We start from the raw sequence: 27,859 nt of genomic DNA, 5'->3' as shown, positions 1-27,859 counted from the left end.
TGCGTGTGTGTCGGTGTGCGTGTGTGTCGGTGTGCGTGTGTGTCGGTGTGCGTGTGTGTCGGTGTGCGTGTGTGTCGGTGTGCGTGTGTGTCGGTGTGCGTGTGTGTCGGTGTGCGTGTGTGTCGGTGTGCGTGTGTGTCGGTGTGCGTGTGTGTCGGTGTGCGTGTGTGTCGGTGTGCGTGTGTGTCGGTGTGCGTGTGTGTCGGTGTGCGTGTGTGTCGGTGTGCGTGTGTGTCGGTGTGCGTGTGTGTCGGTGTGCGTGTGTGTCGGTGTGCGTGTGTGTCGGTGTGCGTGTGTGTCGGTGTGCGTGTGTGTCGGTGTGCGTGTGTGTCGGTGTGCGTGTGTGTCGGTGTGCGTGTGTGTCGGTGTGCGTGTGTGTCGGTGTGCGTGTGTGTCGGTGTGCGTGTGTGTCGGTGTGCGTGTGTGTCGGTGTGCGTGTGTGTCGGTGTGCGTGTGTGTCGGTGTGCGTGTGTGTCGGTGTGCGTGTGTGTCGGTGTGCGTGTGTGTCGGTGTGCGTGTGTGTCGGTGTGCGTGTGTGTCGGTGTGCGTGTGTGTCGGTGTGCGTGTGTGTCGGTGTGCGTGTGTGTCGGTGTGCGTGTGTGTCGGTGTGCGTGTGTGTCGGTGTGCGTGTGTGTCGGTGTGCGTGTGTGTCGGTGTGCGTGTGTGTCGGTGTGCGTGTGTGTCGGTGTGCGTGTGTGTCGGTGTGCGTGTGTGTCGGTGTGCGTGTGTGTCGGTGTGCGTGTGTGTCGGTGTGCGTGTGTGTCGGTGTGCGTGTGTGTCGGTGTGCGTGTGTGTCGGTGTGCGTGTGTGTCGGTGTGCGTGTGTGTCGGTGTGCGTGTGTGTCGGTGTGCGTGTGTGTCGGTGTGCGTGTGTGTCGGTGTGCGTGTGTGTCGGTGTGCGTGTGTGTCGGTGTGCGTGTATGTATATGTGTGTGTGTATGTATATGTGTGTGTGTGTATGTATATGTGTGTGTGTATGTATGTATATGTGTGTGTGTATGTATATGTGTGTGTACATGAGTGTATGCGTATTTAAAGGAAAATATATAGAGTATAGATAAGAATTAATAAGGGAAAGAAAGGGAAGAGAGGAAGTAAGGAGGGAATTAAGAGAGTGACCTTTGTTGTATATGAAAATTGGAATCTTGTCTGGGGGGGGCTGGGTGGGGAGGAGTTACGGTCACTGCGAAATCAGTTGACGCTTGCGAGTGAATTCGCAAATCCAAATGGAGAGGGGAGATGTGGTTGCCCGACAAGGGATAAAGGGCAACTCAGGAAGGGGAGGGAATAGTGGGGTTAAAGAAATTTTAGATAGGAGAATAAGGGAAATGTTTGATGTTTTAGAAATGTTGTCTTATAAAGTGTTCAAAACAAGAAAGCTGAAATGGATAAGAAGGAAAGGTGATGATGAGGAAACGGAAAGGAAGGATAAACAAAGTATGAAATGGCTATGTTGAACTATATGACTTTAAATATTAACGGAATACATAACCAAATCAAAAGGAAGAAACTGCTAAATTTACTGAAAAAAGAAAAAAATTGATATAGCATTCGTGCAAGAAACACACTTAACTGAAATGGAGCACAAGAAATTAAAGAGAGATTGGATAGGACATGTAACAGCAGCGTCATATAATTCAAAAGCTAGAGGAGTAGCTATATTAATCAGTAAAAATGTACCAATTAAAATAGAAGAGGAAATAATAGATCCAGCAGGGAGATATGTAATGATAAAATGTCAGATATATTCGGAGTTTTGGAATTTACTCAATGTATATTCACCTATCGAAGAAGATCAAAAATTCATGTAAGATTTTTTTTGAAGATAGCAGACACGCAAGGGAACATACTAATAGGAGGGGATTTCAACGTTAATTTGGATTCAAACATGGATAAAACTGGGAAAAAAAATTAACGGAAAGAACAAAGTAAACAAATTTATAATTAAATCGATGGAAGAAATGCAACTTTTGGATATATGGAGGAAACAACACCCAAAGGAAAAGGAATATTCATATTATTCGGGTAGACATAAAACATACTCAAGAATAGACCTATTCCTGTTATCAGCTCGCAGGCAAGACAGAGTTAGAAAAACAGAATATAAAGCTAGAATATTATCGGACCACTCACCCCTGATATTGACAATAGAGTTAGAGGACATCCCTCCAAGAATGTATAGATGGAGATTAAACTCCATGCTACTTAAAAGGCAGGATTTTAGAGAATTCATTGAAAGACAAATTAAAATGTACTTTGAAATAAATACGGAATCAGTGAAAGATAAGTTTATACTATGGGACGCAATGAAAGCGTTCATCAGAGGGCAAATAATAAGCTATGTAACCAAGATGAAGAAGGCCTACAATCAGGAAACAGAGCAGTTGGAAAGGGAAATAGCAAATATAGAAAAAGAATTAGCAATGAAGGAAGACACAACTAAAAGAAGAGAATTGGCAGATAAAAAAATAAAATATGAAACACTGCAAACATATAAGGTGGAGAAGAACATAATGAAGACAAAACAGAAATATGAACTAGGAGAAAAAAAAACGCACAAAATTCTAGCATGGCAGCTTAAGACAGAACAAACTTAGAGAATGGTATTGGCATCAAGGAAAAAAGACAAGCAAATCACATATAATCCAACGGAGATTAATGAAAACTTCAGAGAATTCTACGAACAATTTTACTAAACTGAAAACGAAGGGAAAGAAGGCAAAATAGATGAATTTTTAACTAAAATTGAACTACCGAAATTACAAATAGAGGAACAAAATACATTAACAGAACCATTTGAAATAGTAGAAATACAAGAGATAATAAAAACTACCGAATAATTAAACACCAGGAGAGGATGGATTCCCAATAGAATTTATTAATTCCTCCCCTCCTGGAAGTAATCAACCAGATTGATAAAACACAAAGCTTACCAGATTCATGCAAAACAGCAGTAATTACAGTAATACCAAAGACAGGGAAAGATCCACGCACCAGCATTATATAGACCAATATCTTTACTTAACACAGATTATAAGATAATAGCTAAACTATTAGCAAACAGATTAGCCAACTATGTACCAAAAATAGTAAATCTAGACCAAACTGGATTTATTAAAAAAAGACAAACAACAGACAATATTTGTAAATTTATTAACTTAATTCATGCAGTAGAAGGAAATAAAGCTCCAACGGTAGCAGTGGCTTTAGACGCAGAGAAGGCCTTTGACAGAGTAGAATGGAATTATTTATTCAAAGTACTACAAAAATTCAGTTTACCAGAGAAATATATTAATTGGATTAAAGCATTATATAAGGGGCCATTGGCGAAAGTGACAGTACATGGATATATATCAAAACTATTTAACTTAAGCAGATCAACAAGGCAGGGATGCCCACTATTGTCCTTATTGTTCGCGTTAGCCATAGAACCACTAGCAGAACTGATAAGAACAGAAAATAAAATAAAAGGGATAAAAATAAAAGACAAGGAATATAAAATCAGTTTATTTGCAGATGACGTTATAGTATACTTAACAGAACCAGAAATATCAATAAAAGAATTACATAAGAAATTGAAGGAATATGGAGAAGTGTCGGGTTACAAGATTAACGCAAATAAAAGTGAAGCAATGCCAATGAATAATGCGGATTTCTCAAAATTTAAGAAAGAATCACCATTCAGATGGCAAATGCAAGCAATACGATACCTAGGTATACAAATAAATAAAAACCTCAGCCATCTATATAAACTCAATTATTATCCACTAATGAAAAAATTACAGGATGACTTAGAGCATTGGAAAGACTTACCACTAACACTAATAGGAAGGATAAACTGTATTAAAATGAACATTTTCCCAAGGATACAATACCTATTTCAGACATTGCCAATACACTTGACGGAGAAATTCTTCAAGGAGTTAAAGAAAATAATAAGGAAATTTTTATGGAAAGGGGGGAAACCGAGGATAGCACTAGATAAATTAACAGAATGGTATAAACAAGGAGGCTTACAACTGCCAAACTTTAAAAATTATTATAGAGCCGCACAATTAAGATACCTATCAGATTTTTATCAAACAAGGGAAAAGCCAGATTGGACTAGATTAGAACTAGATAAAATAGGGGAGAAGATACCCAAACATATATTATATAAATGGGATGAAAAATTGGTACAACGTAGGAATTCTCCAGTATTACATCATCTGCTCAATATTTGGAAGAAGATTCATGTAGAAAGGAATAAAACAAATTACCAACTACCAAAACTAATACTGACGCAAAATCAGCTAATCCCTTTTACAATAGATAACCTTTCCTTTAGAGAATGGGAGAAAAAAGGGATCAAAAGAATAGAAAATTGCTTTTCAGGAAATAAATTATTATCCTTTGAACAAATGAAGGATAAATATAATATAACTCACGATACAGTGTTGGCATACTACCAACTGAAATCCTACTTGAAGGACAAATTGGGAGGCAGTCTGAGGTTACCAGAGGGAAGTAATTTTGAATATTTGATTACAGACACAATGATAATCAAAAAATTTATAACAAACATGTATATTAAACTGCAAGAAAAGGAGAACGAGGAAACAAATAGTAAAACTAAACAAAAATGGGAACAAGATCTAAACATAAAGATAAAGAATGAAACATGGGAGAAGTTATGCTCAGGAACTATGAGAAATACAATAAATATGAGGTTACGTATGATACAATATAACTGGATACACAGGCTATACATTACGCCTCAAAAGTTAAATAAATGGGACCCAACAGTATCTGACAGATGTTTTCGCTGTAAAAAGGAAATGGGAACAACAATTCTTGCAATCTGGACATGTGAGAAAGTGAAAAAATTTTGGGAAGATCTAAACCAGATATTAAATAAAATCACAAAAAGTAATATACCAAAAAAAAAAACCCAGAGATCTTCCTCCTAAGTAACATAAAAAACAAAGAATTTGGACTTGATTTGGATGGTGCACAAAAAAGATTTGTTAGGATAGCCCTAGCTGTAGCAAAAAAATGTATTATGTCAGCCTGGAAATTAGAAGATAACTTGAGAATACAACAATGGTATATAGAAATGAATAAATGTATTCCATTAGAAAAAATAACATATAATTTAAGAAATAATATTGAAATATTCGAACAAGTATGGGAGCCTTACATTAAATACAATAGCGAAAACCTACCGGGAACAAACATTACCTAAGTTGATGGAAGGAGAAGAAAAGAAAAGAATGGACTCAGTAGAATTTCTGGTGTATTTTTGTTGAATGACAACATTGTCTAACTGAATTAATGCAACCTAGATTGTATACCTAAAATGGATGAGAGGGGGGGGGGGGGTGGGGGGGTGGCTTGGGAGGAGGGAGGGGGGAGGGAGAAAAGGTCACTGTATATCTTTGTAAAGGAAAATGTATGTATCTTGATCAATGTGGTTTATAGTGTGAAAAATTTAAAAAAAAATTTTTTAAATCTGGTGGGAGAGTAGAAACCAGAGATAAGTAAGAATGTGCTAGGTTAGGGTTAGATCTGTTGAATGTGGACAGCTGTAACATATTGGTCCTGAAGCTTGTGCTGGGTGGGCCTCATGGCCACAGTTCAGGGGCCACAGAGTGGGAAAGGCATCCTATCAGTTTCGTACATCTCCTTCACAGCTGCACCTGTCCTAAAGCATGACACACTTGCTAGACAGTGCAGTTGTAGAGGAGATTCACCAAACTCTCCAACACTGAGCAACACTCCATAGAACATTATAGGACAGAAACAGACCTCTTTGCCCTTCTAGTCTGTGCTGAACTATTTTTTTTTGCCTAGTCCCACTGGCCTGCACCCAGTCCAAAGCCCTTCATACCTCTCCCATTCATGGACCTGTCCAAATTCTTCTTAAATGTTAAAATTGCACCCACATTCACCACTTCAGCTGGCAGCTCATTCCACACTCCCACCACTCTCTGTGTGAAGATGTTGCCTCTCATGTTCCCCCCCAAATTTTTCCCCTTCACCCTTAACCCATGTCCTGATTCATATCTCACCTACCCTCAGTGGAAAAAGCCAATCTACATTTACTCTGTTATCTCCCTCATCATTTTAAAAACCTCTATCAAATTTCCCCTCACTCTTCTAAGTTCCAGGGAATAAAGTCCTGACCTGGTTAACCTTTCGCTGCACTGAGGGGGATCTCATGTTCCACAGTGTTCGCCATACTGCTTTCTGAGTTCATCGTTCCTCGTCAAATGTGTCACTTCAAACTACTTCTGGACTGGATCTGCAAATTTCCACAGGATGTCCTTTTGCTCTTCATTCATACCTTTCTTGTGGTTTAAGTTTATCGAAGAAGAAATAGCAGCCCACAGGTATGTCTCTACAAGCACTGGGGAAAACCACTGCAGACTATCCACTAATCCTCTCTGCTTTCTATCCATGCTTCCCACGTCCAATTAACCCACCCGCCTTTTGGGACATGGGAGGAAACCAGAGCGGTCACGATCAGATTCATATCATGAATATGTGCCACAAAACCTGTTGTTTTGCAGCAGTGGTATGGTGCATATACAGGCACATCAGTTTCTGTGGCTGTGGTATTTAATGATTCCTGTCAGAGCTGCATACAGGGAAAATGTGCAAACTCCAGACAGCAGCTGAGGTCAAAGTGGGGTCTCTGACACTGTGAGGCAGAAGTTGTGCCCAAAGTAAAGCTGAAAATTCCACATCACTATCCAGAAGAGTTGTAATCAAATCTTGAAATGGCCTTGAGAGAAAGTGATTTATCTCGACATTAATAATAAGGTGCTTCTGTGTTTTAAACCCAGTGTCACAGATGTTGAAAACACAGTCAGCTTTGGTGTTGAAGATGAGCAATTCTATCCCACTATAGATCCATTCTTAACTCTATTTGGTAAACAGTTTGGATGGAAATCAATAAATTGATCAATTACTTCTTCAAAGAAGCATTGAAGTGACTTTTACTTTAAACACAAGATCAACCAATACATCCTGTTCAGAGTTCATTCACCAACCAAGAGTGAAAACAGTTCAAGTTTATTGTCACAGGTACCAAGATGAGTGTTCATTTTTGTTTGCAAGCAGTCCAGCTAGACATCTCAAACATAAGACAGTGAGTAAGGCACAGAGCTATACCAATCAGTTGGTACACAGCAAAGACAGCATAGTTTTACAAGTGTGAGGTTCATTTGGGAGTCTGATGACAATGGGAAAGAATCAGGTGGTACCTGAATTCACACTTGTGAATCCTCTTCCCAACGGAAGGGATGTGAAGAGACTACAGCTGGTGGGAGCGAGTCCAGAACCTCAATGCTATGCCTCACCACTGCACAGGCTCAATCAATGCAGATGGAATTGCAAAGATTTACAATAGGGGACTTCAGTCACACAAACTTTAAGTTTTATGCAACATATGTTTTCACCACAAATTATTAATGAAGGGAAGTAGAGGAATAGAAGAAGGAACAAACCAACTAATCCCGAGTCTTCCTCCCAATGTTCAAATAGGACCTGGGCTGTAAATCCATGCTCCCTCCCTGCTTATGTGTTTTAAGGGGGAATCTGAGGGGTTAGTATTTTCACAAAGAGGGTGAGTAAAACAAGAAAGTCTGGAGACCCTGTGACTGAAGTAAAAACAAAATGCTGGAAACACTCAGCAGGTCAAATAATGTACTTTATATAGCAATCAGACTTCAGTGTTTTACTCTCATTCTTACTTAGAAATGGAGCCCAAACTGCTCACAATACTAATGAGTTTCACTGGCTATTCTTACTGAGAAGAAGGGCTAAGGCCTGAAACGTCAGGAATAGATCTTTACCTCCCTATGGTCGCAGGGAGACCGGCTGAGTTCACAGCGTCTGATCTTTGTGTTTCACTGATGGGAGTTTGTTGCCACAGAATGTACTGGAATTCTTACTTAACGTAACCACATGGATACACAAGATACACTAACTACAAAAGCAAACACTGAACTGCCACTGTGAAACAGAAGTGTTCAGTGGTTAATGCAAGACCTTCACAGCACCAGCGACTCAGGTTCGAATCCCGCACTGACTCTAAGGAGTTTGTACGTTCTCCCCATGTCAGTATGGGTTTCCTCCCATCCTCCAAAATGGACAGCAATTGCAGGTTAATTGGTGTATTTGGGTGGCACTGGCTTGTTGGCCAGGAGAGCCTGCTACCGTGCTGTATGTCTAAATTAACAATATTAAAGGATATTACAGTTAGTGCAAGAAGCAAACAGACAAATAGTGCAGACAAATCTTTAGGTGGTTTTGGTGTAGGTTATGGGGTAGTATGAGAAGGTTCAAGAACCGGATAGCTGTTGGATATAAACTGTTCTTGAACCTAATGTTGCCGGATCCCAGGTTTCAGTAAGTTCTGCCTTAAGGAGGCAGTGAGAAGAGGTGGTGACATTGCAATGCTTCAAAATTATTTAATTGGGTGTCATGAGATTAGGCCAAATGCTTACAGAAATGCAGGTAATTCTCTCAGAATGTAGAATGCATTACATCACAGTACAGACCCTTTGGCCCACAATACTAACCTGTGTATACCCAAATAAAAAACAGACCACTTCCTACACCAGAAACCTCTATATTTGTGCCTAAGAGTCTCTTAATTGCCCCTAATGTTTCATCCTCCACCACCACACCTGGCAAGGCATTCCAGGCACCCACAACCCTCTGCATAAAAAAAAACTTACCTCTTAAGACTTCTTTTCCATTCCAGAAAACATCCTGGTAAATCCCCTCTGCACCATCTCTTTTGTTTCCACATCCTTCTGTGGTGCACTGAAGTAGCAGCAAGCACAAAACTCAAAAGACTGAACAACAAGGCTTTATTCCAGTAAAAGTCTGAACACCAATTCAAGCCTTGGTGTCTCCTCATGTGATTGGCTCAGGAGGGGCCAGCTTAGGTTTATATTCAGGTCAGCTGATTGACAGCCAGCCAGGTGGAGGTAACCACTTAGGTGGTCTTCCTGCAGATACAGAGATCGCCCTCTGGTGGTCATATCACCACAGCTTCCTATAATGAAGTGACTGGACTTGAACACTATTCTACAAGTGGTCTCACGAGAGGTTTATAGAGCTGCAACATTACCTCACAACTCCTGAATTCAGTCTGTAGCCAATGTTGTATCATGTTATCTAGTGGCCAAGATGCTCAATACCATTTCCACCACCGCATTTGCAGTCGTTGATCCATTTTCCAATGATCAATAATCACATTGAAGCCTGTTCGACTGCTGTGCAACTGGAGGAGCTGCTCCCTCACAGATCCCAACATACGGCGCTGTTTGTGCAGAGATTGCACGTTCTCCCTGCAACTGCCTGGGTTCCCCCACCAGGGCTCTGGATTCTTCCCACCTCCCATAAGTACGCAGGCTGGTAGGCTAACCGTAAGTTGTCTATAATGCAGAGGTGAATGGTAGGATCAGGGAATTGTGAGGTTCACAAAGATGATTCTGGGAATGAAAGGATTATTGTACGAGGAGCATTTGACAGTTCTTGACTTGTATTCATTGAAATTTAGGAGAATGATGGGGAATCTCCTTGAAAATTTTCAGATGTTAAAAAGCGTTAATGGACAAGATGGTTTCCCACAATGGGAGAGTCTAGGACAAGAGGCACAACTTCAGGATTGAAGGGCGTCCAATTAGAACAGAGATGCAGAGGAAGTTCTTCAGCCAGAGGGTGGTGAATCTGTGGAATTTGTTGCCACAGGTGGCTGTGGAGGCTGGGTCATTGGGTGTATTTAAGAAAGAGATCGATATGTTCCTGATGAGCCAGGGCATCAAAGGTTATGGGGAGAAGGCCGGGCAGTGGGGTTGAGTGGGGAAATGGATCAGCTCTTCATTAAATGGAGGGGCAGAATCAATGGCTTGAATAACCTATGTCTTATGGTTTTATTAATCCCACTGCACATTGTGATTGCGATGAGAATTAAACAGGAAAAGTAACTACAGTTAAACAAGAAAAACCTGGAGACACTAGGGTTGAGTGAAGCACACAAAAACCCTAATGGATCAACTCATAATTAAATGGTGGGGCAGATTCGATGGGCTGAATTGCCTATTTCTGCTCCTTGACCTGACTTGGCCTCTACAACAAATTCCACAGATTTACTCCCCTCTGGCATCTCTGTTCTAAACCTCTCAATCCTGAAGTTGCTAAGCTGGGACTTTTCTTCCTGGAGTGTAAGAGGCTGAAGGGAAGGGAACCTTAAGGAGATTTATAAAGCCAGGAGGGGTGCAGATAAGGTGGGTGGTCTTTTTCCCCAGGGAAGAGGAGTCTAGAACTAGAGGGCATAGATTTAACGAGAGGAGAGAAGGTTAAAAGGGTTCTGAGGGGCTCCTTTATCACAATAAGGGTGGTGGGGGTGTGGAATGAGCTACCAGAGGGAGAGGCAGGACATGTTATTGTTAATATATCTATAAATATTTTTGATATAAAATATGTTTATATCTAAATATTTTATAGATGTTTAGACCAGTACATTGGTAGGAAAGGTTTTGAGGGATATGTCCGAACTGAGATAGATGGGACTAGCATGGACAAGGTGGGTCGAATGGCCTGGTGCTGCAGCACTCGATGACTCTATAAAACGTTACATGTTTAAATTCTGCAATCTCATCACTGTTTAGCTTATGTAACAATCAAATCAGCAGAATTCTCTCCCGATTCTCTCGCCAAAGAGGATTACCAACATTATCCTCTTGATCCTTGCATGTCATCAGCTGGTTTTCAAGGATTTGATCATCTAACGGCTGCAGAGTTTACAGAGAACAGCCACCAGGGGGTTGTCTCTGCCAACTACCTTAAGTAATCCCTTACTAACACAGAGCACCTGTGGAAACCTATGTCACTGGCCTAGTCCCATTGGCCAGCATGTGGACCACCCACCTCCTATCCATCTACTGTCCAAATTTTTCTAAGTATCAAAATTGAGCCAGCATGCACCACTTCAGCTGGCAGCTCGTTCCTATAAACATCTCACCTTTCACCCTTAACCCATGTTGTCTCGTTCTGGTCTCACCCAACCTCAGTGGGAAGAGCCTGTTTGCATTTACTCTATCGCCACAGGCTGCCAGGAGTAGTAGTGGAAACAGATACAATAGTAGTGTTTGAGTGACTTCTAGAAAGACACATGAATATTTACATTTATTAAATGTTTACATTTTTAAAAATTTTTTAATTTAAGTTTTTAATTTTGACATACAGCACGGAAACAAGCCCTTTCTGCTCACGAGCCTATGCCGCCAAATTCTACCCAATTGATCTACAACCCCAGTACATTTCAAATGGTGGGAGAAAACCGGATCCCCCAGGGAAAACCCATACAGACACGGGAAGAACATACAAACTCCTACAGACAGCACAGGAATCGAACCCTTGTCCCAATCGCTGGCTCTGCAAGAGGGATGCACTAACCACTATGCCAACCGTTCTGCCAGAAATGACAGGGATGGGGGGGATATCTGTCAGGTGCAAGCAGCAGTGTTTTAGTTGGATTTGGATATTGTGTTCAGCACAGACAGATGGGCCGAAGGGCCCATTCCTTTACTGCATTGTTCACAAATTAAAGGAGCAGAAGCAGGCCATTAGGCCCATTGAGTCTGTTCCGTGACTCTACACTAAGCTGAATTATGCTCACACCTAGTTCCAATTCCCAGCCTTTTCCCCATATCCCTTTACTAATGAGATACTTATCCATTTCCTGTTTAAATACCCCCAGTAATTGGGCCTCCACTGCTTTGTGTGGCAGAGAGTTCCACAGATCTATGACCCTCTGACTAAAGAAGTTCTTCCTCCTCTCTGTTCTAATTGTTATTCTGAAGAAATTGTCCTTTAACCTGAAGATGGATAGTTGTTGCTTTTTACAAAGTACCTGTTCAGCTGCAGCAAGTAAGAATTTTGATGTGTACGTACAATGTGTATGAGAATAAACTCATTATCAAATATCAAATTCCTACCAATGATGTGTGACCTGCTGACTTTCTCCAGCACGTTTGTGTGTTGCATTTGACCCCAACCTCTGCAGACTTTCTTATTAAACAAGGAAATGCAGAGGAGACGACCCTTCAGGACAGTGGCCACAGCAGCGAGCCAGCGAGGGGCTCAGCAGCTGAGGGACCCACACACGCCACGGGCGACACGATTGAGGGACACGCACGGGCTGCTGGGAGACTGGCTCGTGGAAACAAGGTATCGCAGCCGGGATTCAAGAGGGTGCTGAGGGGCAAGGAGGGTTCCCAAAGGACCTCGGGCGCTGACCGTGTCGGAGGTTTGGGTCTGGAGCTCGGGTTGCTCATGGATCGAACAAGGGTCTGTGCGGCTGTGGAAGCCGTGGGAGGCGAATCCACGGACACTCAGTGATTCTCTTTTGCTTCTCTTTTTCTTGTATTAATGGTGACCCCAACAATAGGAAAAAGAAAAGCAAAGGATTACAGGTACTATTGCATTACAGTGAAAGGAACCTTGGATCTTTGCTTGTCGATGATGGGCACTAGGTGGCACTGCCTGCCCGTGCTTCACCTGTCCAGTCACTGAAACCCTCCTTGTGACTCAAGAAGCTGCAGTTGCTGGAATCCGCTGGAGGAACTGAGCGGGTCGAGCAGCGGAAGAAAAAGAACACTCGATGGTTCAAGTTGGGACCCTTCATCAGGGCTGAGAGCGCAGGGGAGAGGGAGCAAGCACGGGGATGGGGGGGGGGGGGGGGGGGGAAGGGAGTGGTTGGATGGGCATCAGAATGGGTTTGGTGAACCAGGGAGGGGCGAAGGATGATGGACGGATGGGAAGGGTGAAGGATGGAGTTGGGAGACAGAGGTAGTTGATTGGCAGGTACCAGGCAAAGGAATAGAGGCAAAAGTTTAAAAAAAAGAGGTGGAGGAAGATCGAGAGCAATCATTTTAATTTATTCAGAGACACTTTGGAATAACATGCCCTTCCAGCCGACGTATCCATGCCTCCCAATTACACCACGTGACCAATTAACCTACTAATCCCATGCAGCTTTGGAACATGGGAGGAAACCGGAGCACCCGGAGGAAACCCACGCAGGACGGGGGAGAATGCAAGTAGAACAAAATACTTCCAAAACAGGAATCTGATAAATCAAACCCCTTTATTCCCAAAACTCTTGCCAATAACCACTGGACTCTGGACAATAAGCCCATTAATGGGCCTTATATTGTGAAACCCCAATTTGATCAAATACTACACCAAAGATCAGCAGGTACTTTCAGGCCATCTGATTGTTTTTTAAATATATATATAAAACATATATCTTTGCATTTATTTATCCACTTTCACACTCCTTTCAGGATCTTGAAGAACCAAATCACCCTTTTTGAATTATGCATCTGCATCCATGCAGGAATCATTAGGCCCCTTTTCCACAGGCATCCCAGTTGGCCGTGCAGTGTCCCAGGAAAGGAAGCCCTTTGTGCCCTGGGCCATCCTTAACTGGGACACTAATTACTCTTCCACTGGACACACTCATCCCCAGGGATCGAAGTGATTGACCTTCAACTGGAAATGAGTGATTTTCAGCTACCCCTTTTCCACTGGTTTTATCAGCCCGCCAGCGTCAGCACGAGTAGGGGGTTGAGGCAGTTAAACACCAGCGCAAAATGACGTCAGTTGACAGTGTTCTTTTTCCATTGTCCCAATAAATTCCCAGTTAATTCCTGGGATAGGGTGCCAGTGGAAAAAAGGCTATTGCAGTAACATTTACACCACAAGATCCTATGAGAACCAAGGGAAAACAACCAGACTGACCGCTTTTAAAACTATTGGTTGAGATCAGAGTCAGATTCAGGTTTATTGTCATGAACGTATCACAAAATTTGTTGTTTTGTGCCAGCAGTATTTTGCAAAACAAGGTGCAAAAGTTACTATAAATTACAGTTCTGTAAATACATTTAAAAATAAATTATCAGTGCAAAAAGATTTTTAAAAGTGAGATCATGTCTATAAGTTAATTGTCCGTTCAGAAGAAGCTGTTTTTGTAACGATGAGTTTGTGTCTTCAGGCTCCTGTACCTCCTTCCCAATGGTAGCAGTGTGAAGAGGACATGGCCTGGCTGGTGAGGGTTCTCGATAATAGAGGCTGGTTTCTTGAGGCACTGTATCTAAAAGATGCCCTTAATGGCAGCAAGAAATCGTGCTTGACAAATCTATTGGAATTCTTTGGGATGGTGACAGGTAAAATAGATGGGGGAGAGCCAGTGGATGTGGTGTACCTGGACTTCCAAAAGGCCTTCGATAAGGTCCCACATATAAATCCATGTTGATTCTGTCCGATCCCTTCTCTACTAGTCATATGCTCCGCTATTACATCCTTAATAATAGATTCCATCATTTTGCCCACTACTGATGTAAGGCTCACCAGCCTATAATTCCCCGTTTTTTCTCTACCCCCCTTTTAAATAGTGGGGTAACATTAACTACCCTCCAATCCATGGGTATTGATCCTGAGTCTATCGAGTAAATCTAATGGACCAGCCATTTTATTTTTCCAACGTCCTGTGGCAGGAAGTTCCAAAAGTTCACAACCCTCTGAGTGTAGAGGTTCTCCTCATCACAGTCCTCCATGGCTTCTCCCTTCTCCATGTGCCCCTTGTTCCGGACTTCCCCAACATTGGGAACATTCTTCCTGCTAACCCTGGTCTTCATCCATCAGCCCTGCCGTCCCAGGAGATCGGTCTGGTGAACCTTCACTGCACCCCCCTCGATAGCAGGAAGTCCATCCTCAGGTTAGAAGATCAAAACAGCTCACAATACTCAAGATGTGGCCTCACCAAGACCCTGTACCTGCATTCCAACCTTCCCTGACAGATGAACCATGACCCCCCCCCACCCCACCCCCGGTCTTGTTACACCTTCCCTTTCTCCAAGTTCTCGCCACTCAGATAATAATCTGCCTACGTGTTAATGCCACCACAGTGGATAACCTCACATCTGTCAACATTAGACTGCATCTGCCAAACACTTGCCCCCTCTCCTAACCTGTCCAAGCCACTCCCCCCTGCAGCTTCTTGGAACCATCATCACAGTTCCCACTGCCCCCCCCCCCCCCCACCCAGTGTGCTGTCACCTGCAAACAGAGAGCGCAAATTTGCAAATACAATAAAAACACATTTGGTTTTGTTATATTGTCTTCCTGGTTTAACACTTCAAAGAGTTAATTCTGTATTTTATTAAATTTAGACATACAGCACAGTAACAGGCCATTTCAGCCCACGAGCCCGTGCTGCCAAATCTACACCCAATTAACCTACAACCCCTGGTACATTTTTTTTGAAGGGTTGGAGGAAACCAGAGCCCCCTGGCGAAAACCCACACAGACACGGGGAGATCATACAAACTCCTTACAGACAGTGCGGAATTCGAACCTGGGTCCCAATCGCTGGTGTTGTAAAGGCATTGTGCTGACCCACTAGGCCAACCATGCTGCCCATTAGTGAAACCTGGTTGCATCTATATCAATATTTGGAGAATTAACTTGCAAAAGACAGAGTGAGTTTATGCTGGTGAGTGGTAAGCCTTTATCTGAATCCAATTTCTGCTCCATTTCCAAGAAGTATGTGTTCATGTATAATCCCTGTGGTTTTATTTATCTGATCAAATGACTATTCCTTTCTGTTGCAATGGCTGCATGGTGTCACACTGCATTGATGGACACCAAACTACTTCACAGAAGAGATAGGAGATATAAAAGTGATAATGTCTCCACAAAAACAATCAAGTAAAGACTTGGTCAATGCTACTGGTTTAAAGGAGAACATAGAAAATTACAGCAGTATAGCACAGGAGTTTCAGCCCTCAATGTTGTGCCAACTAAAATATTCCTTAATAAAAGTACTATCTCTCCCTACCCTGTAACCCTCTATTTTTCTTCTCTAAGAGTCTCTTAAAAGCCCCTAATGTCCCAGCCTCCACCATCATCCTTGGCAAGGCATTCCAAGCACCCACAACTCTCTGTGTAAAAAACATACCTCTGACGTCTCCCCCTAAACCTCCCTCCCTTCATTTTGCATCAATCCCACACCCATTCCACCTTTTATTCCCTCCACATCCTCCCCAGGATCTACCCTACAGGAGACCTTGCAGATGTGGGGGCGAGGGCAATGCACAAACATGCCAGAGAAACTCAGGTAATATTGATGAAGGGCCCAGGCCCAAACCGTTGGTTCTTCTTTACTTCCTATGGATGCTGCGTGACCTGCTGGGTCTCTCCAGCACCTTCATGTGCTGCAGTCTTTCACTGGGGGTGAGTGGTGGGTGAGGGCATTTGTAGAGGCCAATTTTAACCCACAACCCCACATCTGTAGAATATGGAAAGAAGGAATATGGAGTGATCACCGGTGGAAACATGGAAACTCCACACATCCTGAGGTCAGGATGGATCCATGTCACTAGCCAGTTTCAAACAGTATCAGAAGACCCATTGATATCTCAAGGCCAAGACATTACAATTCGAGACGCATTTCTGCATTACTTTCCCAACTGCAAGCTTCTCTGTTCATTCCTGGCTGCTCTCAAACCAGTGTCACTCACTTGCAATACATTGACCTCACGTGAACCAGGGATGGCTATTTACCATTAGCTGATTTCATTGTTTCTCAATTAATTTGCTCGATTCTGCTTCCCTTTGTCATTCTACCTACTGCAGAACCAGAGAAATGTTGATGGAGAGTGAGATAGTTTGCAGCAAGGTTTATGCAACTGCACTCTGCTCATTGTCCAGTGTTTTTTCTATTAAAGCTCTAAAATTAGACAGCACTTTTGTTGATGTTGGGTGCATTAGAACGACGACAACAGCCTCTCAGAGTCTGCAGACACTGGAATCCGGAGTTAAACAAAATCTACTAGAGGAACTCAGCGGGTCAAACAGCATCGGTGGGAGTAAAAGAATGGTCTTGAAGGGTTTCAGCCCTAAACATTGACCACGATTTCTCCACCCAATGTTGCCCGACCTGCTGAGTTCCTCCTACAGATTGTATTCAATGTCGGTTTCTTTCTTGCTGTTATCAAACTCTTAAATGAACCTCTCATTGGTTGTTACGAACTAGATCAGCTACAATGGAAATTCACTGTCAATAGTATCTTCAAAACAATAATTTTTATTAATAACAACCCAACTATGCACAAATGTGTGTGTGAGTTTGAATGTGTGTGTCTGTGTGTGAGAGTGTGTGTGTGTGTGTGTGTTCAAACTTTTTCTTTCCACCCATATATCACCTTAAGTAATCCCTTACTAATCACAGAGCACCAATGGCATAGGGATTACTTAAAGTGGAATGTGAGTGGAAAGAGAAAGGTTGAGAACCACTGATCTATAAGATTGGTTAACACAATGCACAAAGCCATGTTGACAATCCCTAATCAGTCCCTGACTATACACATACTTGGATATCTGATCTCTTAGAACACCTTACAATAATTTACCTGCCACTGACATTGTGCTCACCAGTTTATATTTCTGGGTTACTTTGGAGCCTTTTTTAAAGAAAGGAACAACATGACCTATACTCCAATCCTCTGGCACTATACCCGTGGCTCAGGACATTTTAATAATGCTGCCAGAGGCCCTTCCTCAAGGTCTGAGGGAATATCCTGTCAAGCCCTAGGGATTTATCCACCCTTATTTGCTTTGACACCAAGCACCTCTTTCTCTTTAATCTGACCTCACTGCTCATTTTCCTTACTTCCCATGACTCTGCCAGTTTCCTGAGTAAATACTGATGCAAAAATCTCATTTAAAATCTCACCCTTCTCTTCTGGCTCCATACACAGCCGACCACTCTGATCGTCAAGGAAGCCAATTTTGTCCCTTGCTATCCCATACATCGTACAGCAAGACAGAGAGAGGTCAATTGGAGCAAAGGCAGCATAATATGGGTTTTAAAAATCAAAGGCGTCCTTAATGTTAAGTTGTCAGGTGCCTTAAGCAGTTTAGCCAAAGACCTTCAAAGCTCATCTGCAGGATTTACGACCTCAAGGCCCTTGATATATCAGTGGAGACTTCCAGGTGAGAGTTCTCACTGATCAAGGAAGGCCTGGGTGGATTTAGTGGATAAATGAACAACTTGCCATAAAAACACAGAAATACTGGAGGATCTTGGCAGGTCTCACAGCATCCATAGGAGATAAAGTTATATTACCAACATTTCAGGCCTGAGGTACGAATCAAAAGCAGGCAGGCATTTGAATTAAAAGGCTGGGGAAGAAGGGAAGAATGGGCAGGGAGAGAGGATTGCAGACCAAAAGGCAAAAGGTGTTCTTAAAGCTTGAGAGCAGCAGGGAGGGCAGATGGGGAGCAGTGAGAGAGACTTGCACAGAACTCCCTTCAAAGAGAGGAAGAGAACTTCTTCAGGGTGGGCGCCCCTCGAAGAGATTTCACAGTGGAGCAAATGAATGCAGTAAAACACAAAAGTCTATGACCACAGTAAAAACACAGAAATGCTGGAGGAACTCAGCAGGTCTCACAGCATCCGTTGTAGTTAAAGATATCTCAATGAATCGGTGTGCTTTGGCATCCAGACTTCGTTTTTAAATTAAAATTTTCAACACAGGGTGAACCTGGTTCAGAAAAGACTTATGTTACCAGGACTGGAGGGTTTAAGTTATAAGGAGAGACAGACATAAGGGGCCTTTCTACACTGCATTGTAGGAGGCTGGGGATGAGCTCCATAAAATCATGAAGAACGTTGATAGAGTCTCATTCTTTTTCCCAGGGTAGGAGAGTTTAAAGTGGAGGGCGAAGGCTCAAGGTGAGAGGGGAAAGATTTAAAAGGGAATTGAGGGGCACAGTGTGGTTACGTTGCTGCAGAGGAATGGATCGGAGGTCAAACCAGAGGACCGTAAGAGTGGGAGAGAGGATCACTGGAGTCTCCCTCCGCCCCCACCCCCCATCAATATGATCTACTGGGATCATTGTCTGAAGAGTGCACGCAAAAATCATTGAGGGGAAGAGATCCAGGAGGATCAGAGCCAGCACCACCAGGTTGAGGAACAGCTTCTTCCCACAGGGAGTGAGAACGCTGAACGACCAAAGGAACTGCTCACACTCACCACCCAAGACTCTCATTTTCATGAAACAATATTTTTTCATTTATGTATTTGTATAGATGAAATACTTTTCCTGTGCATGTATTGTTTGTCTGTACGTGTGTTATGTCTGCTTGTGTGTCTGCGTGTTTTGTACCGAGGACCGGAGAATGGTGTTTCATTGAGTTGTACTTGTTCAATCAGATGACAATAAACTTGACTTGATTTGACTTTCACACAGAGGGTGGTGGGGGTGTGGAATGAGCTGCCAGATGAAGTGATAAGGCAGGAACAATAATTATAGTGCCAGAGACCCAGGTTTGAATTCGGCACTGTCTGAAGGGAGTTTGTACTGTGTGGGTGCCCCAGTTTCCTCCCACCCTACAAAAACGTATGTGTTATAGGTTAGTTAGGGTATAGTTGGGCGGCATGGATTTAAATGGCCAGAATTAGCTTCTACTATGTTATCATTAAAAAGGTGAAATCACAATTTTGAAAGACATTTCGACAGGTACTAGGAAAGGAACGGCTGAGAGGGAAAGGGGGCAAATGCATTTACATGGGACTAGCTCATGTAGACAACATCGACAAGTTGCCCTGAGAGCCTGCTTCCATGCTATATAACTGTGACCGATCCAATTGTTCCTTCAGGCAGTGGAAACATCTGTACTGCATTGTGTTCTACTAATTAGATTCAGATTGTTAGTGGAATCAAACACAGATGTCAACAGTTTTTGATAATAATGAAGTATTGGGCTGTTAACACAGCTTTTCTCTTGACAAGTTTTAATGCCCTCCCGTTGTGCATCATTCTTATTTCAGAGACACGTATTTGATCCAAAAACACGGTGCAGGGCATAACAGGGACAGGCCCTGCACTGAACAAGAGATCCAGGAGGATCAGAGCCAGCACCACCAGGCTGAGGAACAGCTTCTTCCCACAGGCAGTGGGAACACTGAATGCCCAAAGGAACTGCTCACACTCACCCTCCGAGACTCTCATATTCATGAAACAATATTTATTTATTTGTATAGATGAAATATTTGTCCTGCATGTGTGTCTGTATGTGTGCTATGTCTGGTTGTGTGTCTGCATGTTTTGCACGGAGGACACGAAAGCACTGTTTCGTCAGGTTGTACTTGACAATCAGATGGCAATAAACTTTGACTTGACAAGATGCCCAAGTTAATCCAAATCTCTGCTGTTTTCCATGATCCAAGACTCTCTGTTTCCTGTATGTTCCTGTCCTAAAGCCTCTTAAACAGTATCTGCTTCCACCACATCTCCAGGCACCCACCACTCTCTGTTGTGAATAATTTGCACATGGCCTTGAACCTTCAGGAGATTTGCTGACATTGGAATCTGAAGCTAAACACAATCTGCTGGAGGAACTTCAAGGGTCGAGCAGCATCAGTGGGAGAAAAAGAATGGTCGACGTTTTGAGCCAACACTGGATAAAGAATCTTCCCTCCTCCTCATTCATCATCTCTAGTGTGTGACATTTTTACCCTGGGAAAATGACTCTGACCATCTACCCTACGAATGCCTCTATTCATTTTATAAACTTCTACCTCCAATGCTCCAGAGAAACATTTGGCCAACTTCCCCTCCAACCCTCTATCTGAATCGGAATCAGAATTTATTGTCTTGAACGTCACTAAATTCATACCACTGGCAAAGGAGACAGTAAATGGATATATATCGAACCAATTTAAATTAAGCAGGTCAACTAGGCAGGGATGTCCACTAACTCCTTCACTGTTCGCGTTAGCCATAGAACCCTTGGCAGAACTTATAAGAACAGAAAATAAAATAAAAGGAATAAAAATAAAAGAGGAGTATAAAATCAGTTTATTTGCAGATGACATCATAGTGTACTTAACAGAACCAGAATTATCAATAAAAGAATTACATAAAAAATTGAAGGAATATGGAGAAGTATCGGGGTACAAGATCAATGCAAATAAAAGTGAAGCAATGCCAATGAATAATGCAGATTTCACAAAGTTTAAGAAAGAATCACCATTTAAATGGCAAACACAAGTAATCCAATACCTAGGTATTCGACTAGATAATAATCTAGGCCATCTATACAAATTAAATTATCACCCATTAATGAAGAAATTACAAGACAACTTAGAGCATTGGAAAGACTTACCACTAACACTGATAGGAAGGATATATTGCATTAAAATGAATATCTTCCCAAGGAGACAATACCTATTTCAATCGTTACCAATTCCCTTAACAGAGAAATTCTTCAATGAGCTAAAGAAAATAATAAGGAAATTCTTATGGAAAAGGGAGAAACCGAGGATAGCGCTAAATAAATTAACAGAATGGTACAAACAAGGGGGGTTACAGATACCAAACTTTAAGAATTATTATAGAGCAGCACAATTAAGATACCTATCAGATTTTTATCAAACAAGGGAAAAACCAGAATGGATCAGATTAGAGCTAGATAAAATAGGGGAGAAGGTACCAGAACATATACTTTATAAGTGGGATGAAAAACTGGTACAACATAAAAGTTCACCAGTACTGCACCATCTGCTCAACATTTGGAAGAAGATTCACGTAGAAAGGAAAAAAACAAATTACCAACTACCAAAATTATTACTGACGCAAAATCAACTAATCCATTTCACCTTTCCTTTAGAGAATGGGAGAGAAAAGGGATCAAAAGAATAGAAAATTGTTTTTTTGGAAAATAATTTATTATCTTTTGAACAAATGAAGTACAAATATGGTAATAACTCATGGTATCTTCTGATTTCCAGGTTGACATTATACATTTTTTTGCTCCAGCTAAGGCTATCATAATAAATCTTTTTTGTGCTTCATCCAATTTGAGGCCTAATTCTTTAGTTCTTATAGGAAATCAGTTCTGCATCCTCTCCAACACCTGCACATCCTCCCTATAACACAGGAACCACAATCAAAAATATTCAAGGGGTGCTGAGAATGGCTGGTCCAGAGGCAGAAGGGAGTCTGGCAGGGTTGGCAGGATTGTCCTGAGTGAATTTTAAATCTTAAACTGAGATTTTTTTAAAAATTAGACACAGGTCCTTTTAGCCCACAAACCCGTGTTACCCAATTGCCCCCAACCCCAGTACATTTTGAAGGGTGGGAGGAAACCAGAGCACCCAGAGGAAACCCACTTTAGTAAAGGAATCCCAGCAAGAGTGGGGGGAGCTGCCTTGGAGCAACTACTTGGAGAGGGACAACGGACACTGGCTTGTGCAGGGCATCCATGGGGAGGGTAAGTCATGAGCAGGTATCCGGTTCTTTCATTCTTTCTCAGTGGCAGGCACTGGTGACAAAGGAAATGGGAGATGAGCAGTGGTGTTCCATCTGCCAGCCAGATGGGGGAAACCAGGGATACCTTCCATGTCAACACACAGAAATGCTGGAGGTAAAGGAAGAAAAGCTATATTACTGATGTTCTGGGTCTGAGCTTTCTTCAAGTCAAAGAGTCTAGGGTATAGTGTTACAAAGACAACATGTAAAAAGATGTTAAAACAGGGCAGGGTCATCGTCCTTTACCAATGAGAGGTTCATTCAAGAGTCTGATAACAGCATGTGAGCAATGGTGGCGTTGCCCTAGATGCTATAATGGCAGCTCTATCACTGGTGAAGATCTAGGAGAGCGTAAAGCTGTCACCGAGCGCTGTTCCGAAGGGTTCAACTGCCCGGTCGTAATCCAGATGGCTCCATACAGGCTTTAAAAGGCCCGTTAAAGGAGCTGATGGTATTTGATTTTAAAATCCTGCAACTACGGAGTCTGGGCCAAAATGGTGGCACTTGTGCTCGGCAGTGGCCACAAGGGGTTGCAGTCTCCAGGGGAGCAGAAACGGAAACAACCCTCCCATTAAGAAGGAGAGAAGCAGCGGGGACGACCCTACAGGTTGGGACAGGTCCTATAATATGTTGGCAGCTTCTCCAAGACAAGGCAGGTGTGGATGTAGCCAAAAGAAGTGGGAGTTGGTTTGTGTGAAGGCCTAAGCTGTGTTCACAACTCAGAGTTAGTGTAGTGGTTAGCACAATGCTATTATAGTATCGGCAATCAGGACCTTGGCTTGAATCTAGCGCTGACTGTAAGGAATTTGTACATTCTCCCCATGTCTCCTCTGGGCACTCCAGTTTCCTCCCACCCTTCAAAACATATAAAGATTGTTAGTCATTTGAGTGTAATTGAGTGGCAGGAACTCATAGGCCAGACGGGCCTGTTACCGTGCTGTATGTCTAAATCTTTTTAAAATATATCATTTAAAACTCTGCAGTTTCTTGAGTTATTGGGTGGAGCAGTTCCCATCCCATGTATCTGAGCAGAATGCACCCATAAAAATCAGTAAGAGAATTCAGGGACATAACAAATTTCCTTAAGCTTCCATGAAAGCAGAGTTGTTGGTGTGTTTTGTGATAGTCCAGATTCTATCACCAATGTGTATATGTACAGATTGTAGTGTAGGATGTCTGTTATTGGCTGAGAGTGTAGCCACACCTACTGGCAGGTCTTAAAGGATTGCTCCTTGCCAGACCAGGTCATTCTGAACTGGTCGACCTTCTTGTGATATGCTCCAGTCTTTTAATTAATAAAAGCCTTGGTTTGGATCAACAAGTCTTTGGTTCTTTCAAGGCGCTCTACATGTTGGTTGTAGCATCAGTGAGGCTGGACCAGGGCAGGTTGCCATCAGTGAGGCTGGACCAGGGCAGGTTTCCATCAGTGAGGCTAGACCAGGGCAGGTTGTCATCAGTGAGGCTAGACCAGGGCAGGTTTCCATCAGTGAGGCTGGACCTGGGCAGGTTGTCATCAGTGAGGCTGGACCAGGGCAGGTTGTCATCAGTGAGGCTAGACCAGGGCAGGTTTCCATCAGTGAGGCTGGACCTGGGCAGGTTGTCATCAGTGAGGCTGGACCAGGGCAGGTTGTCATCAGTGAGGCTGGACCAGGGCAGGTTTCCATCAGTGAGGCTGGACCAGGGCAGGTTTCCATCAGTGAGGCTGGATCAGGGCAGGTTGTTATCAGTGAGGCTGGACCAGGGCAGGTTGTCATCAGTGAGGCTGGACCAGGGCAGGTTGTCATCAGCGAGGCTGGACCAGGGCAGGTTGTCATCAGTGAGGCTGGACCAGGGCAGGTTTTATCAGTGAGGCTGGACCAGGGCAGGTTTCCATCAGTGAGGCTGGATCAGGGCAGGCTGTTGGTGACGTTGACTTGAAGCTCTCCTCCATCTCCACCTCAGCACTGTTGATATGTGTATGGACATCTACTCCCCTTACTGACATTGAGGAAGCACATATTCTGCTCTAAACAACAGGGAGGGATAACAGTGCAAGCAAGGACATTTTATCTTTTAGATTATTTCCTTTAGAGATTGCATTGTTTCCGACAATTCTCACTTATTTTAAGAGGTTGTTCAAGGACGGTCTCAGAAAGCAATTAGCCTGCTTGGACAAGAAATAAAAGCTTTGCTTATGAGCTAATGGCTTCAGGAGGAAGGGGAACTGAGGATAGAAGTATTAGGGCTGTATTCTTTTTTCTCTTCCTAATGCTTTACAAGGGCTAATCTGCTAAATAAAATATGAAGCCCTTCCTGTTTGGTATAGCTATTACTTGAATCAAGCTCCCCTTTATATAAGGGGATGAGCTGAACAGATTGCAGCTGAGAATTTATGCTCATGTGTTGACCTGGTTTATCAGATGCCACTTGGAATGGCACATTTGCACTCCTGAGTATTGGACTCAGGCAGAGGGAAGGGGAGTGAGCCCCGAGTGGACAGCACTTTTCTAGGGCAAAGAATTGCTGGAGGAACTCATTGGTCAGGCAGCATCCGAGGGGAGAAATTGTCAGACAACATTTCGGGTTGGGACCCTTTGCAGGGAAAGGAGTGATGTTACGTATGTAAGCTGGTGCGGGATAGGGGGTGCCAGAGGTGAAAGGATAGCAGGTGTGAGAGGCGGAGAGAAACACAGAACTGTCAAGACGCTGGGATCATAGTAAAAAGTGCAGATATGGCCAATATCGTTGAGTCAATAGGAGGTAAAGATATATAACTGATGTTCCGGGCCTGGGCTGTTCTTCACGGTCTAAGCAAAGAACCGAAAGAGGTCAGAATAAAGACTGAAGACTGTCCAGACTAAAAAAGATGTTAATTGGATGTGATAAGAGGGGTGAGCATTGATTCTGGCCCTGTGAAAGGAGACAGGGGGGAAAGGGGAAGAGAGAATCAGAGCTGGGGCAAAGGTGACAGGGAGAAGAAAAAGGGTGGGGGGGGGGTGTTTAATGGAAACCGGAGAAGGAGATGTTAATGTTATCCAGTTGGAGGAGGCCCAGACAGAAGACGAGGTGTTGCTCCACCAATTTGCAGGTGGTCTCAGACTGGCAGTGCATGAGATCATGGACAGGTATGGGATGGAGAATTGAAATGGGTGGCCGCTGGGAGATCCACGCTATTGCAGCAGATAGAGCCAAGGTGGTCAGCAAAGTGATCTCCCAGGTAGAGGGAAAGACCACCAGGTAGTATAGGGAGAAGGACAAATTAGAGAGAAGGGAGGAAGAAATAAGCAAAGGAGTAGATAAAGAAGTAATGGGAACAGTGGAATCAGATGGAGGTGGGGTAAGGTAAAATTAGAAAAACCTATGTTTGTGCCGTTAGGATTCAGGTTGTCCAGGAGCAACACGATGTGCTGTTTCTCAGGTTTCTGTTCACAGTGGACAAGGCTGAGGTCAGACTGCAGGAATGGTTGAGGGAGTTGGCTGCAGGAAGTCCGCGCTTAGACCCACAAACAGAGCACAGGCGTTCAAAAGAATGGGTGATGTGATCATTGATGGTGCGGGGGGGTGGGGGGGGGGAAGAGATGGGATGAATGGGGAGGAGAGTTGATACAACTAGCACTGCAAAGGTTAAACGATGAGGAGAGATTACTCAAAAGCAGGTTGATCTCTTTGGAAGTTTATGGGTGATTTGATTTGACTCTGAAGGGTCTCTCTTAAGCTATTAAGAGGCACCAGATGACACTAATAGCAACTCTTTGGTCTGCAAGCAGAAGGCAATTTTGTGTAATATTACATGCTCTGTACCATTACATGATAATAAAAGAATCTTGAATCTTGGAATACTGAAAAAGGGAAGCTTGTCCATTCAATCACAAATTTAAAATAGGATGTGTGTGCAGTTCCTCCAGTTAAGCAACAACCTCTTGGTAATGAACCATGTCACATCCTTGTCACATTCCAATTCTCTTTCCTTCTGCTTTGCACCTGATACCCAAGTATGTCGGCAGGGTACGTGCGCTACATTCAGCCTCTCTTTCTAGTTCTGCTCAGTACTGCCACGGAAAGAATTAAGGCCTTTCAGTGGACATTTAATTTCTCTGCAATGTCTGTCATCGAGAAAAGAAACACCAAAAGCAGCAAATGAATCAGGTTATTAAGCCATCTGATCTCTTCCTTGTCTTCCTGTTACAGACAGGGAGCCAGCCGTTCAACCCCTCCAGCCTGCTCTACAATTGAATAAGATCACGGTTGGCATAGTGGCTAGCACAACACCTTTACAGTGCCAGTGATCAGGACCAGGGTTCGAATCCTGCACTGTCTGTAAGGAGTTTGTACATTCTCCCTGAGTCAATGTGGGTTTTCCCCAGGGGCTCTGGTTTCATCCCACCATTCGAAATGTTCTGGGGCGTAGGTTCATTGGGTGTAATTGGGCGGCACAGACTCATGGGCTGAAATGGCCTGTTACCTGCTGTATGTCTAAATTTAAAAATTTACATTTAAATAAATTGATACTATACCTCACCAATTCTGCTTCTTCCATCAAAGTATCATGATGTTTTGCGATCTGCTCCCAGCAGGTCTTCTCCTGTCTGTCTGAAATGGAGAAGAAAAATTCCAGACAGTGGTGGAGCCTAGGGGCCCGAAAGGTTAGGGGGCCGGCCTGACCGTGATTTGATTGATTGCCCAACAGACCAATGAAGCGCCTTGATTGCCTTGACAGTAAACACTATAATCACAGCGGGCATGGAGACTGTTTCCCATTAACAGCTTGGGCCTGAAGCAAGGTAAGTACCTCTGCACCATCAGAATTGGGCTGCAGCCACATCCGGAGTGGGTGCCTCTGCTGTAGGCAGGGATGGCGGCGGTCTCTGTGGTCCCTTGGGAGCCATGTGCCATCCTGCTCTATGTTTACTGCGTTCACTCAGTGTGCATGTGTGGTAGTAGGCCGAGGGGAGGATTCAGAGTCGGCGTCGGGAGCTCAGGTGTGCGCCTGTAAGCCAATTGTCAAGGGGAGGGTTCGGAGTCAGCCGTTGGGATCTCCCATCACCCGTGGTGATAGCCCAAAGCACCTAATGCTCTTGACCTCCTGGGTAGCTGAGTTCCCGGATTTGGGAAGTGCTGCATGAGAGGTTTAACCTACTCTTCAAAGTCATGATTTAGGAGATTCATTTATTGTTGCATCCACAAAATGCACAAAAACCTTTTCCCTTTGCACCGTGAAGACACACAGAGAGGTTCCATTCGTCTGGCAAGGAGAGTTCCTTCAGAGATAGCAAGTGTCCGTGGATCCCGCCATCTCTTCTGAGGCCGCTACCTCCTGCTCCCCAGTCTCCTCTGTAGCCGCGTGGCCTCCTGTCCAGACCAGTGGTGACCCCGAGTTCCAGGCGTCCTCCTCCTCCTCGTCCCCTAGAAGTGATTCAGAAGTTGTACACAACTAGCTGCATCTTTTCCCCTCAACCCACCCGACCCCCACCCAACCAAGAACTTTTACCAAGAGATTCTGG

The 27,859-nt window shown here is 43.4% G+C and overlaps 1 protein-coding gene across 8 annotated transcripts in view; it reads right to left on the bottom strand.

The window, feature by feature from the left end:
• pfkfb3 (6-phosphofructo-2-kinase/fructose-2,6-biphosphatase 3) overlaps positions 1-27,859 on the bottom strand; it is a 142,627-nt gene that overhangs the window by 21,050 nt on the left and 93,718 nt on the right. For 2 of the 8 annotated variants that reach the window (XM_069910096.1, XM_069910101.1), the window contains one exon: positions 27,505-27,761. The exons of 5 other annotated variants lie outside the window; for them this stretch is intronic. In XM_069910096.1, the coding sequence (XP_069766197.1) occupies positions 27,666-27,761 (96 nt within the window). In that variant the 3' untranslated portion in view covers positions 27,505-27,665. Of the gene's footprint in view, positions 1-27,504; positions 27,762-27,859 lie in introns of those variants that run through there. One more of the 8 variants, XM_069910099.1, reaches the window with a different exon arrangement.

Source organism: Narcine bancroftii, chromosome 13 (assembly GCF_036971445.1).
Source record: "Narcine bancroftii isolate sNarBan1 chromosome 13, sNarBan1.hap1, whole genome shotgun sequence".
In the NCBI taxonomy this organism is placed as follows: domain Eukaryota; kingdom Metazoa; phylum Chordata; class Chondrichthyes; order Torpediniformes; family Narcinidae; genus Narcine; species Narcine bancroftii.
The sequence above is the reverse complement of the archived record's forward strand: the minus strand, read 5'-3'. Positions and strand labels throughout refer to the sequence as shown.